Source organism: Coenobita brevimanus, chromosome 30 (genome assembly GCF_032717465.1).
Source record: "Coenobita brevimanus isolate Jiangsu-jjx chromosome 30, ASM3271746v2, whole genome shotgun sequence".
In the NCBI taxonomy this organism is placed as follows: Eukaryota; Metazoa; Arthropoda; class Malacostraca; order Decapoda; family Coenobitidae; genus Coenobita; species Coenobita brevimanus.
The window spans coordinates 11,558,652-11,577,759 of record NC_136983.1 but is presented as its reverse complement, the minus strand read 5'-3'; the positions used below and the strand labels follow the sequence as shown (position 1 = coordinate 11,577,759).

The 19,108-nt window shown below is 40.5% G+C and overlaps 1 protein-coding gene across 1 annotated transcript in view; it reads right to left on the bottom strand.

Annotated features, from left to right (window-relative positions):
* LOC145395235 (protein GVQW3-like) overlaps window positions 1-5,844 on the bottom strand; it is a 32,590-nt gene extending 26,746 nt beyond the window's left edge. The window contains exon 1 of the mRNA XM_080268925.1: window positions 5,808-5,844. Within this exon, the coding sequence (XP_080125051.1) occupies window positions 5,808-5,844 (37 nt within the window). The remainder of the gene's footprint in view (window positions 1-5,807) is intronic.
* Between the last annotated feature and the right edge of the window lie 13,264 nt (window positions 5,845-19,108).

Here is a 19,108-nt window from a genome sequence, read left to right as displayed (position 1 = left end):
TATTTTCAACTAAATTTAGTTGTCTGGAGGAAAAAAGAATAGAATAAAAAGAAGCATCATCAGACAAGAGATTAAGTATCTAAGACTTGTTGAACATAATACAGGAAACATATTGCAGAAGAGTCAAACCATCCACTACATACATTTATCTAGTTAATATTTCGGTATTATTTTTTGCCAGTTATACTGTAAATACTATCCAGACAAAGTCGAGGGGATATTCTGACTGTACGATATTCATAAACTCATGAGCCTCAGTTGCGTATAAGATTACTAATTTATATTTTGCTTTTCACCAACACTGATCATTTACTTCACAGGCAACCTAGTGTGTATATAAAAAGATGAAAAACGACATTTGTTTGTAAAAATCACTGTTATTAGCACTTCTTTATCGCAAAAACCTGGCTCGCCCATTCACGATGATGACCAATTTTAAATTGCATCTTGTCGTCTCCAGATGAATACATTCAGCTACTTAGAAAATTCCAGGTTGGAACACCTGAGATGACTTTCATTAACTTCTTCAGCAAGAAGGGTCTTTCTTAAGGTGAGCAAATCGTGTGGTAGCAGAAGCACAGAAATAAAACTAGCGTTCTTTGTTGTTTATTATTGCTTCTGTCAAATGGTTATATTAGGCAGAGAACACTCTCTGCTGATAAACGGATTAAAGAAAGTGCATGTAACCCATACAGATTATTAAATATATCCGAGCCTGCAATAAAAAATAAGTGGTTTAGAACAGCAAGACTGAAATGAAAACATATCATCTGACTGGAGAGATATTAGCCAGTTCACAGTAATGATATACTAATCTAGTTTGTTCCTGTTCATTTCAGACGATTTTCTGCAAATTATATGAGGACTCCCTAATGGTGACGGAGTTAGTGAAGGACTTATGTAAGAATATCCTATGAATAAAACCGTTTGGGTATTGCAAGAGTAAGGTGAAATAATACTTCATGATGCAACAATCAGGGCCGGTTTTCTAAATAACAAAAGCATATCTCCGCAATTCATTTTGTACATTACACCTTAACTTTCTCTTGCATGCTACTTATATTGTTTTAGTGTACTGTAGACATAACTTACATCAGTAACATATGATTGCACTGAGGTGTAAGTTGGGAAATAAATTGGTGAGAAAGAGATGTTATGAAATTTCCAGAGCAACTCAGAATACAACTAAAAGATCATTTCCAAAAAGTTCCCTAGGTCTTTTCACACTGCGGTTATAGATATCGCCTTCTAAGATTACCGCATAAATCATTAATGCCTTTATTTTTTGGCTGTGTTGTCTCTGTACCTCTTGTTGTATTGTTCTAGCCAGTATTACAAATCACCTCGAGCATATTGCAACCTGGACAATAATTCAAGTGCAGATCCATACATAATAGCTGCCTTGCTCCACATACCACAGTGATGTATAGGTTCATTCCACCACTGCATTCATCCATAGAATTGTTGTGTAGGAGTAGAAGGGCCATATTATTTTTAGTTTGTCCTAAAATTACCAGCATTTCACCTAGGCTCCAAAAAATTGCTTTGCAAAGTATGTAGGGATTTAGTATTGTTTTATCCTACCACTGAGCTGCATACAAGAAACAGGAAGAAGTAAAAAATCTAGGCAACGTTAAGGTAAAATAACTACCGTGGGTTATAGTCAACAAATACGAAAACTTTTAGCGGAGTTCGTGGTAGTTACATTGTGGTTATTGTTTCTTGTTACAATTCCAATGGTGCCTGCAGAGGGACGCCTTCCCGTGGTGACCCCAGTGACGTACCTGAGGGGGGCGGGGGGGAGGGGAGGCTGTTTGAAACTGCCCCCCCGGGCCCCCAATTGAAGGGGGGGGGGCAAAAAAGCCTTAAAAATTTATAAGCTTTCTTATTAATATTTAAATATTTATATATATATTTATCATCCGACAATCACGGCTGAGATATTAGATAAGTTTTGAGAATGAAGGGGGCTAGGTTCTTTGCGGGGCCCCCCTCAAGAAGCGGGACCCGGCAAAGAACCTAGCCCCCCGGGCCCCCCAATCTCTAGGTACGTCCCTGAGTGACCCCGATATAACTGGGGTCCTGGAATTCACTAACGTCCTTTAGCTCCTTCCAAGTTCCCTAACGATGAGGGGTGGACTGCAGAAGGACAGCTTAAGCCTGCAGTCCATCGGGTTTCACGTTCAGATGAGTCTGAGGCAAAAACTACGCAACCATTTTATATGCTGTTTTTCTTTGTTTTTCCTACCTGTAGACATTTCATTTAACTTGAGAAATATCTCATTTTACTGAAGAAGTTAAGGAAGTCCATATCTATCCTGTTTTGTTTGAAGTCATTGGTAAAGTAAATATTACTGTGTGAAGATAAAAAATATAGAACTTACAAGACGTCACTTGATTCAAAGAGTTATATCCTTGGAAGGTAAGCTTATGAGTGCCTAGAGGCGATTGGAAAAGATTATGTCGGGTGTCGCGTGGAGAGATCAAAAGACAGTTTCCTGGATAAGGGGAAAGACGAAAACAAAAGAATTTACGTTTAACAAGCAGAAGTAGATATGGCCATTTCAGGTGCTTCACAAAGTATATATGAGGGACAGGGGTGGAGTAGGAACTGTGCAAGCAGGAGCGATTAAATTTAGAGAATGCTAGGCTTCGCCAGAACAGCAAAAAGGTCCGTTTTGAAAAAGAACGAGAGACTCCAATGTTCTCAAATGGATTATCTTAGCCTATTGATGATGACGAGGAGGAGGGTATGCTTCTAACTCTGGTGACGTCCCTTCTAGTATGTTCTTGATAAATTTGGACTAGTTCATTCCGCTTGAGTGAGACTTACCAGACTTGGTGGATGAGGTATATTTTCAATAATAATTTTTTGAAGCATCTAATAGCAACAAGAATTGACGGTATGAAAGCAAAATTTGTAAAATTTAAGGTGATTTTGCACATATTTTTGTAATAAGTGAAAAACTTTTGATACCCGCTTGGTATATTGTACCAATTTATCGGTCATTTTAATAATTTTCTTGCCCGCTTGCTACATATTTTTAAACTTAGCCAAATTTGGTGGAGATTTGTTGATCGAATTTTTCCGAAAATAAAAAAAAAAAAAAAAATATATATATATATATATATATATATATATATATATATATATATATATATATTTTATAAACTGAATTTCTTCACGATTTTCCTTAGGTGTTTGTACTTAGAAATATACTATTCGACAGGTGCATGGCAATTGTGGATTGAGTTTAGCAGTTGCGGCGGGAGAGATGACTGTGTGTGTGTGTGTGTGTGTGTGTGTGTGTGTGTGTGGTGTTTGTACTTAGAAATATACTATTCGACAGATGCATGGCAATTGTGGATTGAGTTTAGCAGTTGCGGCGGGAGAGATGACTGTGTGTGTGTGTTTGTGTGTGTGTGTGTGTGTGGACCCTGTGGCTTGGTTGTTCGATGATTATTTGGCTGGAGCTCTGCTGTGATAAGCTAAAGCAATTGTGAGGCGACATTGTTGTCCAGGTTGGCATAACAGAACGTGGCAAGAATATGGGATGAGGATGTGTTCAGGGTGAGTACAAAGGGACACAGATGGATCTAAACTGCAACAGAACACGGGAAAATGACAGGATGGCAAAATATATCGTGCCCAGAATGATGCTGAACAGCGTGGAGAGAGAATACAAAGAAACCGAAATGACAATGAGCTGCAAAAAACGTATTAGTCTGAATACGTTACCAAATAGAAAAATGTCAGCTGTTTCTTAATCACATTCATTAAATCAACAGCAATGCCGACTAGAGAGAGAGAGAGAGAGAGAGAGAATGTACAACTGAATTATACTGTCCAGAAAAAAACTCTTATCTATCACAGTGGTCCTGTGCTGTTGATAAGCATGTATATAACCCATATTAAATTACCAGTGTGAAATCCAGACTCGATGGCCTGTTTGTTGGTAAAGTTTGCATGCATGAAAAACATAAACTGGGTGTTTGCTAAGTATGAGTTGCACGTCACATTTTTAAAGGATCTATTGTCCTCGTATGCCCAGGGAAAAATGTGGAAGACAAATACTCTGTTTAAACTTCAAGTGCCACCGACAAACTTGGTATGCCATTCTCGAGATTTATAGTGCCAGTTGTGTAGATAATGATTTTATAGTTAGAAGCACAATCTTGACATATATTGAGAACCATTAGTTGTTCTGGTCTCATTCTCTTTTGAACATGAAACTGATCGATTCTAGGACGAAGGTGTTCTACCCCTATAGTATACCGCCCTCCTTTTGGGGACGAGGGAGAGAGATAAGGGATGTTGTGTAACGGGGTAGCAGCTTCTTGTATACTGGTGACACCACATTAGGACTTCTCTACTCAACAATAGGACCACCTGTGTGTGTACAATAGCGGGTCGGGATATTACATTGCTGGGAAGCTATGTTTCCGCCAGATATGGACTCTATGTAGGTATGAATAAAGAAGGGACACATTCGTTGCAATAATAAGATGAGAGAGAGAGAGAGAGAGGGAAGGAAGGAAGCGCTGAGGGAGCTGGGAGTTGTCGCTGCAGTCGTCGTTACTGTTGTTGTTTTAGTTGCTGCTGTAAGTGGTGTTACTGCTGTTGTTGTTAGCTGATACTAGTTGCCTCCAATGAATTACGATGATTGCTCCAACAACACTCTCAGGCCTGTTTCAGTGTCATCTGAATAAGATCGCTTAACCTCAACTGCACTAGAATACTAGAATTATTGTCCCGAATATGAGAGGTTTATCGGTACCAGCATTAGCACCCTCATGCTCGTGTGGCTTATTAGCAGCTGAATATGTATGTAATTGTCTGGCGTTAGCTGAATTAAATTACGAGAAAAGACAGGTCCATGGGAAGATTAAGCACATCATACATAGCTAATGTCTGTCAGAAGTCCAAGAACATTAGGTCAAAATAATTTAACCAAAAGCTGGAAAAAATTCCTAACAAGTTGATTATTTTTCTTCAGGATTCACGCAGAGTGGGGCTCTAGATAACGTACTAAAAGTCCCTGGATTCCCAGAACAGGAAAACCTTGAAATTCAAGATGGTGGCCATAATGATGATTTCTTATAGATAGCATTGAAGAATCCATAACTCTGCATCAGTGATCAAACAGTGGTGTGTAATTCATATATATATATATATAGTTTTTTTTTTTGGCACGTGGAATTTATTTACAAACGCTAAAATTCCCTGCAGGCACTTTTAAGCGGGAAGATGAGTGAAATGTCATTATTCTGGTGTAAAAATACAATTTAAAATATGTCAAAACAATTATTCAGTATGTACAGTAAATTAAACAAAGTAAAGTAAGACAACTGATACATTGTTCATGTAAAAAAAAAAAAAAATGGAATAACAGTTAATGTACAACACTGAAAACATTTACTACTTATAATTTTTATAGAATGTGGAAATGTAATCACAACGCCATTGTTTAATTAGGTTGTCATGACACAAATGCTTTCAATTATGTTCATCATTACATGATTGTCGGTGCTCATCCAGTGGACTTGTATGAATAAAGCTGTCAGGTGTATAATGTCTGTGAATTTCCTTACACTCTACATAGGTTACATAACACTTACTGTACTTAATTTTCAAAACTCCAGGCGCATCTGAATTAACCTGGATGTTGGACCATGAAGTCCGTAAAAGTAACTGCATATAAATGAACAGTTTAACCCCCTTTTTCGGCAGCTGCAATTCCTACCACATCCAGTTTTGCAGCCACAGTGGATCATACGCAGCACTCTGGGTGGGGCAACTGCCTTACCTGTCTCTATGGCTGCCAATGTGAGAATTGCTGTCATTTTCCAACCTCATTCCAAGGGAGGTATTTCATAGCCGATCTACTGTTGCACAGTGTGACAGGCGCAGTATGAATAAAGTTTGGCTGATGCACTTGTAGGCGGCAGGGATTCTATCTTAAACACAGAGAGACCAAGATGTTTTACTGACTGATCAACTTTACGTGATGTGGTGCTGTTCATCCGGTGACTTTGCTCTCTTTGATCCATATAACTGCAGGATAAAAGCTTCCTCAGTTCTTGATATTTCTTCATGGATACTGTTTGGTAAATGAAAGGTTTCCAGTACAGTACAATCTTCACCAGAGCTGATAACATCTAGAACTATTAGTTCCCCTTTCATGTGGATGGCAGAGGTTGTGTCACAGCCAGCAACAGCATGCACAAACATGAGGTGGTGCTTGACACTGATGATGGCTGATTGTATTGCCTGAATACTGTAGAGTTGCACTGGGTTTCGGCTGCAGAGTATCTGGATATTTGCATTTGGGGAGAACAGTGACACCAGCATCACCAAAATGTCTGTGTCCTTTCCAGCTAGAATAAATGGCCTCTCAGTCTCTTCACTCATACTTGAGTGCCGTTGAGACTACCAGAGGATCAGCATCAGCCCTATGTTGTTTCACTACAATCCCACTGTTTTGAAGGCCCAGTGTAAGGAAGTTGATAACTCGAGACGTTTTTCTTATTATGTAGGAAAGCTTTCTGAGTAGTAGCAACTTTCATGGACCTTTCAAACAGTATATCAGCAGATGTACAGTGCAAAGCACGGCGCTGTTGCTCTGCAGCTTTGGTTGTCAGGGAGTCACTGTATCCATCAAATACCACAACTGACTCCTTACCATAATGATGTGTTACATAGGCTACATATGTGTCACACACTTCTTCTTAGGTAGCATAACTGGCCATAGCACGGTGTGGAGAAGGTGTCCCCCATCTAACACAAACTGAGCAATCTCTGGAATTCGAGTACTGGCACTAACTTTTTTGGGATATGTCCCTGCTAAATTTTTATTGGCTTTCTTATTGACCCTTTATCAAACAGTGAGGGATGTTGCTGGGCCAGCTCGTAGCGTAAGTACTCTCCCATCTCTGTGGAATCTTTGATAACACATGTTCTGCACATGAAAAGAACTGTTGGATTGACTACAGCATCTTGCCCTTGTGCTTTGATGGTGTTTGTTGACCTAGATATAGTGGACACCCGATATTTGCAACTAAAACTTACATCAGCCAGGCATTTGCCCTCTTCACTACATGCTGCAGTCATGCCAATGGCAAAGTCTTTATCACAGTTTACTTCATTTCCATCAACCTTGTCAGTTGAGCTTGAGATAGGAGATACACAATCAGCATAGGCAAAGGTTGAATGATACACCAGCCATTGAGCAAAAAATTTACAGTCTTATGCATCTCTGGCTTCACTACTGGCCGTAGGCCTTTGGATTGTTCAGATGATGTGGCATGGACTCCTGTGAATCCTTCCAATGAATCACAGACTAGGATAGTATAGCACAAAGAATGCATCCAATTTGTCAAGGAACTCAGTTATCCCTCTACCATGTGTCATGCCTCCGGAAGTCATCAGTAACCACATTAACCCTATCAGGTTTCTGTGCCCGTACTTATAAAACACTAAGACTGCGTCTCAAGGTGAAAGTCTGTCCTAAATTCACAGGAGTGAGTCATAATTCCTCATATTCGACCTAACCTGAATCAATGCTAAAGACACCTCCTGAGTTGGTACAGCGCTTAGGACGCGGCTAATGGCTCCATCATAACGTTAACCCGCGGCGTCCCGTCGACGTTCTTCCACGTCCTCACGTTTTGTCACTGCCAATCCCGTCGATGTACTTTAACATCCTGCAATTGCAAGGTTCATAATTTCCACAATTTTCAAAATTCGCACGAGATTTTCGTTTCGCCCACCTACCCAAGCCTCCCCTACCTGCTGCCAGGCGGGCAGCGTCCCAGACCCCGCGTGACCCGCGCTCGCCCTTGTCTCGGTCACTCACCTGTTAGCAGTGACCCAGGTCAGACATGGCGCGTAAAGGTCTCTCAGATGACGAAATAGCATCTGCCCTGGAGGCCTTCACTGGAGATAGTGATTCTCCACTTGATGATGATGTGGTGGATCAAGATTACGTCCAGCCAGAGGAAGAAATAACAAGCAGTGATGAGGAGGTCCCTTCGCCCCGGAAAAAGTGGTATGTGACATATCGTAAGGCAAGGGAAGGCCAGCCTGCACCCCAACCACCTGCACGGACCTCTCTCCATCCCGATTCTGATGAGTACGAGGATGAGGACGATGACGATGACGGCGGCTTAGGACGTGATATCGCCTCGTGGTTGGGGAAGGAGAAAATCTCACCCCGAGGATCAGAAGGTGGGGCGAGAAGACAAATAAGGTATGGTCCAAGTGTTTTGTCTGGGGAAGTCGAAAGTGGTGTGGTGGGAGTGCGGGGTGAAAGGGAAAGTGGTGTGGCGGGAGTGCAGGGTGAAAGGGAAAGTGGTGTGGCGGGAGTGTGGGGTGAAAGGGAAAGTGGTGTGAGGGAGGCAGCATGAGCACGTGGTGCACGTAGGCCTAGGGGAGAGGAGGTGGAGCCACTCCCCAGCACGTCTTTCGCCCCACAATATTCCCAAACTTCCTCCCCACAGCCCCAGGATGTGGGGAAAGGAAGGAAAGGGAAAGGAAAGGGTAAAGGAAAAGGGAGAGGGAAGAGAAGTGCGAGTGATGAAAGGCGCCGCTCTCCACCTCCCCAACCTCCCCCACCACCCTCACCTCCCCACCCTGAAGGCGACGATGGGGACGTGGCTGGAGACGGTGGTGTCTCGTAGAACTGGGAAGATGGGAGTAATTTTACTCCCATCATTCACCATTTCACTGAGGAGTGGCAGTCTGGTTGCACGGCTCCAGATGTGCATGCGGGTTCCACTAGGGTGGATTTTTTCTACTTGTTCTTTGGGGAGGCGTTTGTGGGGCGCATAGTGGAACAGACAAACATATTTTCACGAACACAGCGCCGTGAAAGTGAACGTTTGGGAACAACGAGCAGGCATTCCCAGCAATATGACTATCCTGTGACAATTTCTGAGATGTTCTTATTTTTTGCCCTGGTTCCCTTGATGAGTGTGGTAAGAAAAAACCAAATTCGTGCATACTGGACAACTGACCCAATGATCCTCACACCTTTCTTTGGAAAGGTGATGAGTCGTAACAGATTTCAGTAGATTCTCGGCCGCCTCCACTTTTTTGATGCAGAAGATCCAGCTAATGCAAATAACACTGATAAAATGAGGAGAAGTAGGCTGGTATTTGATCATTTACGGGAAATGTTCCGCTCCTCATTTTATCCTTACAGAGACCTCGTCATAGACGAGAGTCTTGTGTTGTGGAGAGGCAATATTTCCTTTCACCAGTACATACCCAGCAAGAGACACCGTTTCAGGTTCAAGATCTTTGTTATGTGTGACTGTAAGACTGGTTATGTGCAAGACATAGTCTTGTACACGGGCGCACAGACAGATATAACAGAAGATCGTAGTATAGGACTCTCAGGGGCCGTGGTGAAGACAATGATAGAGGAGTACCTTCATCGTGGTCATGTGTTGTACCTGGACAACTGGTACACTAGCCCTCTTCTCGCTAGGTTCCTCCACCAACATGACACCGGAGTCTGTGGTACAGTCAAAGGAAACCGTCGCCATATGGTCAAGATAGGGAGGAAACTTGACAAGAACGAGGTGGTTTTCTTCCAGGCAAATAACATCCTTGCCACCCTGTGGAACCACAACAGGGAAGTTTCCCTCCTATCAACTGTACACAGCCCCCTGATGCACTGCACAGACTCCTTTGATCACTGTAGCGAGAGGACGCGCAACGTCTGGAAACCCGAGTCTGTACTGGACTATAATCTGAACATGAGGCAAGTGGATCAGTCAGACTCGATGATTTCCGGTGTTGACTGTGCCAGGACCACGATGAAGTGGTACAAAAAGCTCTTTTTTCACTTGCTCGACATCACGGTCCTAAACGCACACTACCTGCACGCCATGACAACAGGAGTATCAGAGACCTTTGAGGGGTTTGTGAGGGAGCTGGCACGTGAAATAATCGCCAGGCATGCCCAGGACAGACCCACACACCGCACCCACACCCCCATGGCTGCCCAGACTCCCCTACGCCTCGCAGGACGCCACTATCCTAGCACAGTCCCTTCCGAACCAAACCGTCGTAAACCCCAGCGCCGCTGCCATGTATGCAAGCACTCGACAGTCAGACCAGCCACTCAAAGAAAAGACACAAGGTACGAGTGTGTAGAGTGCAATGTTGCGTTGTGCCTTCAGCCATGTTTCAGAGAGTACCATAACTTCCTACACTACTGAAACCGTGTGGGATGGCGATATGACGCTCAGTATAATGGTAAGGCCAGTCAGTATGTGCTAAGTCTTATATAAAGTTGAAATGGGTGTAATGTTTTCAGGAAAGTAATGTATAAGTTGAGAAATAGTGTAAGTTGAAAGAAGTGATATCAAAACTGCACCCACTGTGTAAATCTGCGAAAATATGATGCTCAGTATAACACTCTGGTCAGTAAATATGTGATAGCAAGAATATAAAGTGGAAACGGGTGTAATGTTAGCAGGAAAATAACGTATAAGTTGAAAAATAGTGTAAGTTGTAACAATTGATGTCACGAGCACACCCACTGTGTAAATCTGCGAAAATATTACGCTCAGTAGAACATTCTGGTCAGTAAGTATGTGATAGGAATGATATAAAGTGGAAAAGGGTGTAATGTTAGTAGGAAAGTAATTTATAAGTTGAATACTAGTGTAAGATGAAACAAATGATATCGCGATAACACTCACTGTGTAAATATGCGATAATATGACGCTCAGTAGAATAGTAAGGTCTCCAATTATCTGATATCAAATATATCACGTGGAAACATGTGCAATGTTAGTGGAGAATTATTATATAAGGACAAAAATAGGTTGTAAGTTGAAATAGTAGTCATAGCGACTTCACCGTCTGTGTTATTATGCGCTATTATTACGCTAAATATTTACATAAGGCCTGAAACTATCTCAAAACAGTTCTCAAAAGTGGAAAAGTGTATAATGTTATTAGGAAAGTGTTATGTAAGTTGAAAAAACACAATACGAGTTGAAACAACAGTCACAGCGAGTTCACTCACTACATAAATAAGCGCTAACATTACACTAAATGTTATCGAAAGGCCTGTGAATACGTAAAAACAGTTCAATAAAATGTAAAATGGTATAATGTTATTGGAGATGTATTATGTAAGTAGAAAAAATGATATGTATCATGATTCAGGAATGTTAGCGATTCATCGTGACCAGTCTGGCCGATTTTGCTCGGTTCACACGATGGTACAATGCTTATTTCAGCTCTATTTTTGTATAAAATCCAATTTACTCTTGTATCACATGTTTTTATGTTTGTAATAAATACATATCTACTTACTTTCATTGGTTTCCCAGACTTATAATACCATAGAAAACATGAGAGCCTCAGACCACCTACAGAGAACACGGTACCAGGTGTGACGAAGGTATACCTGTTTAGGCCACTTATGGACCCCGGTGAACACTTTCTTGGTGATTGTGATTGTTTCTGACCAAAAGCGAAAGTTTTAGCAAAAAAAATTTGGGTCCAAAAATGGTCGGGATTGGGGGGTACCAGTGGTGAAAAAGTGGTCGGGACGGGGCGAGTTAAACAAGGCCACCGCACCAAAACAAATGAGCCACCGTCAACCAAGACGTTCTCGTGGCAGGAAAGATGTGCTTAATGAGTTAAGTGATGCAAAACTGGAAGAGAGATACCGCTTGGACCGTACAGACATAATTTTTATGACAAATTTGGTGCGGGAGTCCCTAACAAGACCAACGGCCAGAAACGAGACTATAACGTCAGAAACGAAAGTTATTTTAATGTTGCATTACCTTGCAACTGGAAAAATGCAACTCTGTAGTGGTGACGACCACCTGTTCGTTTCTCAATCGTACTGTTGGAGTTCTCCATGCTGCTGGTGGCGGTGGTGTTGTTTGTTTACGGGATGGTGTGGTGAGGCAACATGTCCTCGTCCACAGTAAAACAGTGTGATAAATAAATAATTCCAAAACTTGACATTAACAGTTGATTTTTGCCGAAAACATTTAAAAAATACATTATAGTAATTTTAGATTTTTTGTTACGTCATTTCTCTGCTGTGTGTGTGTGTATGTGTGTGTGTGTTTCTTCAATTTTCAAAACTCGCAAGTGCTACACATAGCAAACAGCTACCTCAGCATCTTTTGACTTCGACATAACAAAGTCTCGACTTTGTTATGACCAGCTTCTAAAGTCTCACATTTCTGACTTTCACCTAACTATGATGTAGGTTTTGTAAGTACAGCCCCTGGGCCGGGCACATTTTGTCTCTGCTAGAATCGACCACTCTCACGCTGATCCACATCTCCATGGTGCGATATTTTTCTTTGATCCCTCTGTGTAAATACACTCTTCTTGATAGAATGTTGGTTGTGGTGTCATTTTAAAGCTGAATAGTTGTACTTTATCGTTGTATGTTCAAAAAAGGAGATCAAAGAAAATGAAATGTCAAAATGACGAGTTGAAGTTAGGTGAATCCAAAAATTTTATACCTTGCCGTAGAAAAATATTAGACAAAAAAATAATAATAATAAACATAAGTAAGTCTAGTTTAAACCATGCAAAGCTACCTTAAATTACCTTTTACAATGATATATAGGTTATGGTAAATTTTGCATTTTATTGTGCGGTAAAACGAAAGGAAAGAGATACACAATTTTATTTTAGTTTCGGCCGCACATTTGCTCTGCAATCTTTTTTTTTTTTTATCAGTCAGTGTAAACAGGCTACACTTTTCATGATAGGATGCTGGTTGTGGTGTTATTTTGAAGCTGAATGTTTATACTTTATTACAGTATGTTCAAAAAAAGAAAACAAAGAAAATAAAAAGTCGAAGCGACGAGTTGAAGTTAGGCAAAACTCCAAAATTTATACCTTGCTGTAGAATAATATTCGCCAAGAATAAAGTAATAAAGAAACAAAGCCATGAGTCTGACCATGTCTGCAGTATCCGCCACGCATAGAGCAACCATTCCGTGACGTCACATTCAAGTCTCTTTCTTATGATGTGTAAACGCGATTTATGGTGAATATTTTCCAAAAGTTTCTTAAAATGATGATTAAAAACGTCATCGGAATCTCTGAGGTTGGATTTGAAATGACAATCAAAATCTTCATCGGAATCTTAAAGGATTAACTCTTGTTCAATTGTTTGATTAGAGAAACTTCCTCCACAGACTGACAGAAAATGTCATCAAACACTTAATTCAAGCCATATTATTTTGGGGCCACCAGATATATTGATATTATATAGATTTGTCATAGAAATAATGCCTGAAAGTCTTAATAATGTAAATAAATGAATTCCTTGTGGTCGAAAATATATATTTTGATGTAATACACATTAACTTATGATACGTGTGTGATAATATGAATTTGTCAACAGTTTCAATGACTCAAATGACATCATGGGGACCATCTTGGATTTTAGGGTTTTCCCTGACTCAGATTCCAGGGAACTTTTAGTATGTTGTTAAGAGTGCATGTTAAGAGAATCCTGGTATAATTAGCTTGTTTGGAATTTTTCCAGGTCAGACCTAATGTTCCTGGACTACAGTTCTTGCACTGGCACTCATAATGTAGACACAGATTTGTATACAACCAAAAGCAAAAGCAACAGCATCCTCATCATTCTTCCTTCATCACATTTCTTCACCCCGACCACCAACATTCTGCCTTCTCTACCACCATCCCTCTTTTTGTAATTCCCGTTCCTGTCTCTTCATCACCACTATCTAAATCCTCTTTCCTTCACCATCATGCAATCTTTAGTTAAACTACATTTTTTTTCCACATGAACATTATTCTTCCTCACCCAGATCCCCCATAGTCCACCATTTCTCGCCACCGTTCGCCAGCACAATCCTTCCTCAGCCCCACTCTCCGTTCTCCACCATTCCTGACCATCACTATCACCACCACTATCACATGCTGCTGCCTTTAGTAGATTTTTTTTTTTTTATCCCACTTCTTTTCACTCTTCCACCAACACCGCCATCCTTCTGACTTCAACGCAGTCCTTTTACCACGCCACCAACACCTGCCATTCCTGCCAATCGGCTGAGTGAATTATGACCAACTGGGTACAAGTCCCGACCTCCTTCCACCCACACACATGCCATCAGTAGATCTTCTATACAGTCTCAGAACTGTGACAGATCTTGGTACGATATGATTTGCTAAAACCTGGTATGATATGATTTACTAAAACCTGGTGTGATGTGATTTACTAAAACGATGTGATATGATTTACGTTCAACTTGTTATGATGTGACTTACTAAAACCTGGTGTCATATTATATATTATAATCTGATGCGATATGATTCGCTAAAACCTGGTGCGTTATGATCTGCTAAAGCCTGAGATGATATGAGTCACCAAAATCTGGTTTGATATGATTTGTCATATCTTAGTTATATGATTTACTAAAACCTGGTGTAATGGGATTTGAGAATACAGTGTTTCACAACTCAAAAGTGTGTGCATTCTTAGTAATACCTCAGAATAGAAATACATCCCACCCCTGGTAAACCCCACACCATCTTCCACAGACATCATATTCTGTTCGCCAACGCTTGCACTCAACACGACTTCGGCGAACAGAAGCTAAATTTGGTACAGATCATCTCATCATTATCAAAATAGAACCCGAGGGATATCGCCTCACATACACAGACGACAAGAGAGCTGACTGGATAAAATTCATTGAAGAAATTGAACAACGTTTCAGCACACTAAAAATATACCCATGGCATGTTACAGAGTTCAACATTGGGACAACGCAGACAAACACCTCATTCCAATGGGCGAAAGAAGACATTACAACAAAGATTTTACATCTGAGATTGCATGCTTCATAAAACAGTGACAGACATAAACAATTTCGCCTCTCCCACAAACACAATACACTATCAAGAGGCTCCCGGAACTTATCAGTAGAATAAACAACGGCATCAGTACAAAGAGAACTGAAAATGGAAAGTCATTAAAATAACACTTAGTCACTACACAGACCCTTCTCGGCTCCACAAAATATTTACTATTATAACTAAATCACAAACATGCACTCCCAAGTCCATATCGCCATCATCTCCAACACCCAACACATCCCTTCCGACAAAGAACAAGTAAACATACTCGTAAACGCAAACTTAAGTCACTTAACACAAACATGCACTGAGGCTAAAAAACAGCTCTCTCAACATAGGCCGTCTTTTTTGCGTGATCACAATGCAACCCCCTTCACTCCACAGATATCAAGAAAACAAAAAACTCCACAAGCACATGTAGGTAGACCGGTGCTACGTGCCCCGCCTCGTTGAGTACAAGGATACAAATTGATAGACGAGGGGTGAAGTGATCAATGAATATGGAACAAGAGACAGAGATGCTACACTACAGGAACGTCACGATGAACTAGCTAATGCTACACTATTATTAAGCCAGATGATTTTACCATTAGTGGTCCAAAAGTTAATCTATTGCTGAATTCAAGCTGGTATAACATGGGAGCTTGGAAATGTATCCATTACTGAGCACGCATGCATGCTCACATCACGCAGGAAACAGTAAAGAAAATTTGCACAATATTTTTCATCATATGGGCGTGGTTTAATCGATGACATCACATCCTGGCCACAGTAGTGAGCATTCTGATTGGCAGAGTGGGGAGAGAGGGCTCGGCTAACCCTCGCTGCGATACATATCTATCTATTTATCCCTTTATCTGTCTCGTATATCTCTTCGTTCATCTGTGTATCCATGTCTATCCTTATTTGATAAATTTTGATGTTTATCAAAGAAAAAAATTGGAAATTCTTACAAGTAGCTATTCCATTCATCTGAAAAGCATGCAGAATTTGATGATGAAAGAGAAAGGCAAAAATGGTTTTCCATTGTCACGCCAGGAGGTAACCACATCCGTGGCAGTGCTTTAGCAGCAAAAATGAGCAACATAATTTACACTGTGACAAGCTTTGCTCAACCACTCCCATGCTCAGTCTCTCTGGGGTCTTGCATGCCCCCTCGATGGAAATATTGCTTTGCTTCCATTCACATATTTAATTCAGAGCAAAACAAACCATCAGCCCATACTGCTAATTCAGTTCACTACCAGATTTTCTGCAGACAACCTTGCATCATTTTTTAGTCAAGCTTTGAAAATTTTATGAGTGAATGTAGATGAGAACCTTGAAAAATTTTCATAAGGAAAGATGGCCAAGTTTTTTTTTTTTTTTTTTTTTTTTTTTTTTTTTTTTTGCATCTAGTCACAGCACCTTACATTGGAAACTGCAAAGAAAATTGGTGCAGTACTTTTCGTCACAGGTTATTAGACTTGTACATTTAGACCAAGTATGTATGTCTGTATTTTTTTATCATTTATAATTTTTTGTTATAATTTTCAGCTAAAAATTTTCAAGTATCGTAGTAGTTGTTCCCTAGGCAGTCTGGCCGAACAGCCCCGTCAAGTATCGTAATTCGTTGTTGCTTAACCCTTGTAAGGTAACCCTACAACTCCCATTACATGTCAATTAACCCGTGGTCTCCCAGACCCCAATCTTTAGAAAATCACCAAAAATGCAACACCTTTATTCAACCGATCACTTGTACACAATTTCTTTAGTCCTTTTCCTTCAATTTGGTGCAAAATGTATGAAAATATAAGTAACGAATTATTGAGGAAAATTAAAATTTAAAACACTGAATTTATGCCAACTGAAACTAGTGGCTTCCATAACAAAACTGATATGTTCCACCTGTTTTCTATCAATGCCTGCTGTAGACCAATGGCCAATGTATCTTTAAGAAGAACGACAAATGTCATGATAAATAATTTTGGGTATGGAAGATATATATGGGAAAAAAGATCACAGATTAGGTAACCTGCGGTCCACTGGACCCCAAATGCCCTTTTCATGAAAATAGAGCCAGATCCCGAACTGACCCCAACACTTCCCTAAACTATTCTACTAGTCAGGAACGTAGAGGAAAAACCAGATCCCAAGACCCTGTAGTAATATATGAAAAACACTAAGAAAAATCATGTGGGGATCATTTGGGGTCCAGTAGACCCCAGGTTACCTTAAAAGGGTTAATCCATGTCTTGCAACTGCATATAATTCATACCATGCTAAGGTGATTTTTGATAATCCCCACTCACAGCTTTAGGTGCACAAGACAGGAAACCACCCGTGCAAACGCAATTTGAAAGCCTCTTCAATCATTCATTATTGTTTCTCTGTATTTCGTCACAGTGGCTTCAAAGGTCTCTCTTGTTTTCAGTTGGGCATAAAAGTCTCGCCATGTTCTCTTTTTGTGAGCCACGAGCTGCCTGGCCAATTACTTGACGTGGCTTGTTCTTTGGCCACAACAGCTTTCAGTTGTCGTGCTGCCTTTTTTGTGCTAATACTGCACACTGCACTGAGGCATTCCTTATTCTCACCCCTACTGCTCATTCATGCTTTAACTTTCAGCTGCCACCACTCTCTCTCTCTCTCTCTCTCTCTCTCTCTCTCTCTCTCTCTCTCTCTCTCACACACACACACACACACACACCTTTGAGTTCCCAACAGCATCTCGTGTCGTCAAAACATCAGTCTGATAAGATGCAATCCGGTCAGTAATTCATTTACACTTCAGTGTGGCTTAAACCAAATAATGATATATTAAACCATTAAATTATGCAGAAAAGTTTCACTTTTTAAACCAAATAATGATATATTAAACCATTAAATTATGCAGAGGTTTCACTTTTCAAACCAAATAATGATATGAGGCGTTGTGCATAGAAAGGGTCCAACACGCCACTTAAAAATCGCCAGAAAATGCAGTCAAAGTTTGCCAAAATGAAAATGATTGTTACTCAGTTACTTTAAGAGCTGGTGCCTTCATTTCTTTTCTTTTTTTAAACCAGAAATGCATACTTTTTGAAAAAGGAAATGCTTTAGAACTTTTTTATAGTTCAGAAATTTATGTTACTGTTGCGTAATACAAAACTAAATATTTAAAAATTAATAAATTCCAAATTGTTCCCATCTGCTATTACCGAACTTTGAGTGCAGTTTCTGGCACAATATTGGTTCATAAATGGTGGTACATGCTATCTATCTATCTTTCTACTGCCAGACGCCATAATCCCGTAAGGGGTGGCCATTTGACTTTGAGTTAGTTTTACGGGGAGGGGCATTAACCCTCCACCAACCCACCTGTTGACACGTAGGGAGCACGTATGGTTTGGTTATATGGGTACCACCAAGCGTTGTAAATGGTTTCTTGGCTTACAGGAAACCATTTGGCTTGTCACTCAATGTAAAGCCACCTGTAAAGGAAAGAAAAGCAATAAGAAGCGACCGGAAAGATGGGAGAAATAGGAAGAGAGGAGGACAGGCACTGAAAAAGAATGATAAAGGCTAAGGAAGAAGTAGGCAGCACTGCATCAAGTGAATGCTCATATGCATAATAATATGGTTTTAAAACATGTTAATAATAATAATATTAATAATCAGAGTAGTAATACAGTGGTGGTCTTATTATCTCATTTTCTCCCATTCTCCCTCTGTCTGTCCTTGTCAGTCCATTCATCATTAATGTTTTCAGTCACTCTGTATTCATCGTAACAAACACAATAATAATGAAGGCAATACTAGTCTTATAATAATAATAATGATAATATTAAGCTTTGCTATGAATAATAACATTACAGTCCTGTTGTTAGTGTCCTTCATCTTCGCATTCTCCCTCTGTCTAAGTGTATTCGACAAAAATTGTTGCCCTACTTTTCACATTCTTTTCTGAGAATATACCACAGTAAACCTGGATAATAAACACAAATGTGCGAAGATCCTGATGCACACGTAAACAGACGCCAGTGTAGCAATGGACTGGCATGTTCCTGGGCTCCATCCCAGGTGATGATTGGGTGAAAGAGGGGGTGTGCTCACGAGCAACCTGCTGATTGGCGTACGAGTCCTGCCAAGCATGATGTCACCTCCTTGTCACCACCCTCCCACCCCCTACCCTCCGCACCGCTCACGGAGTTAACAGGATATTACACCCTGTTTATATGCAGGCTGCCTGGGACAACCTCT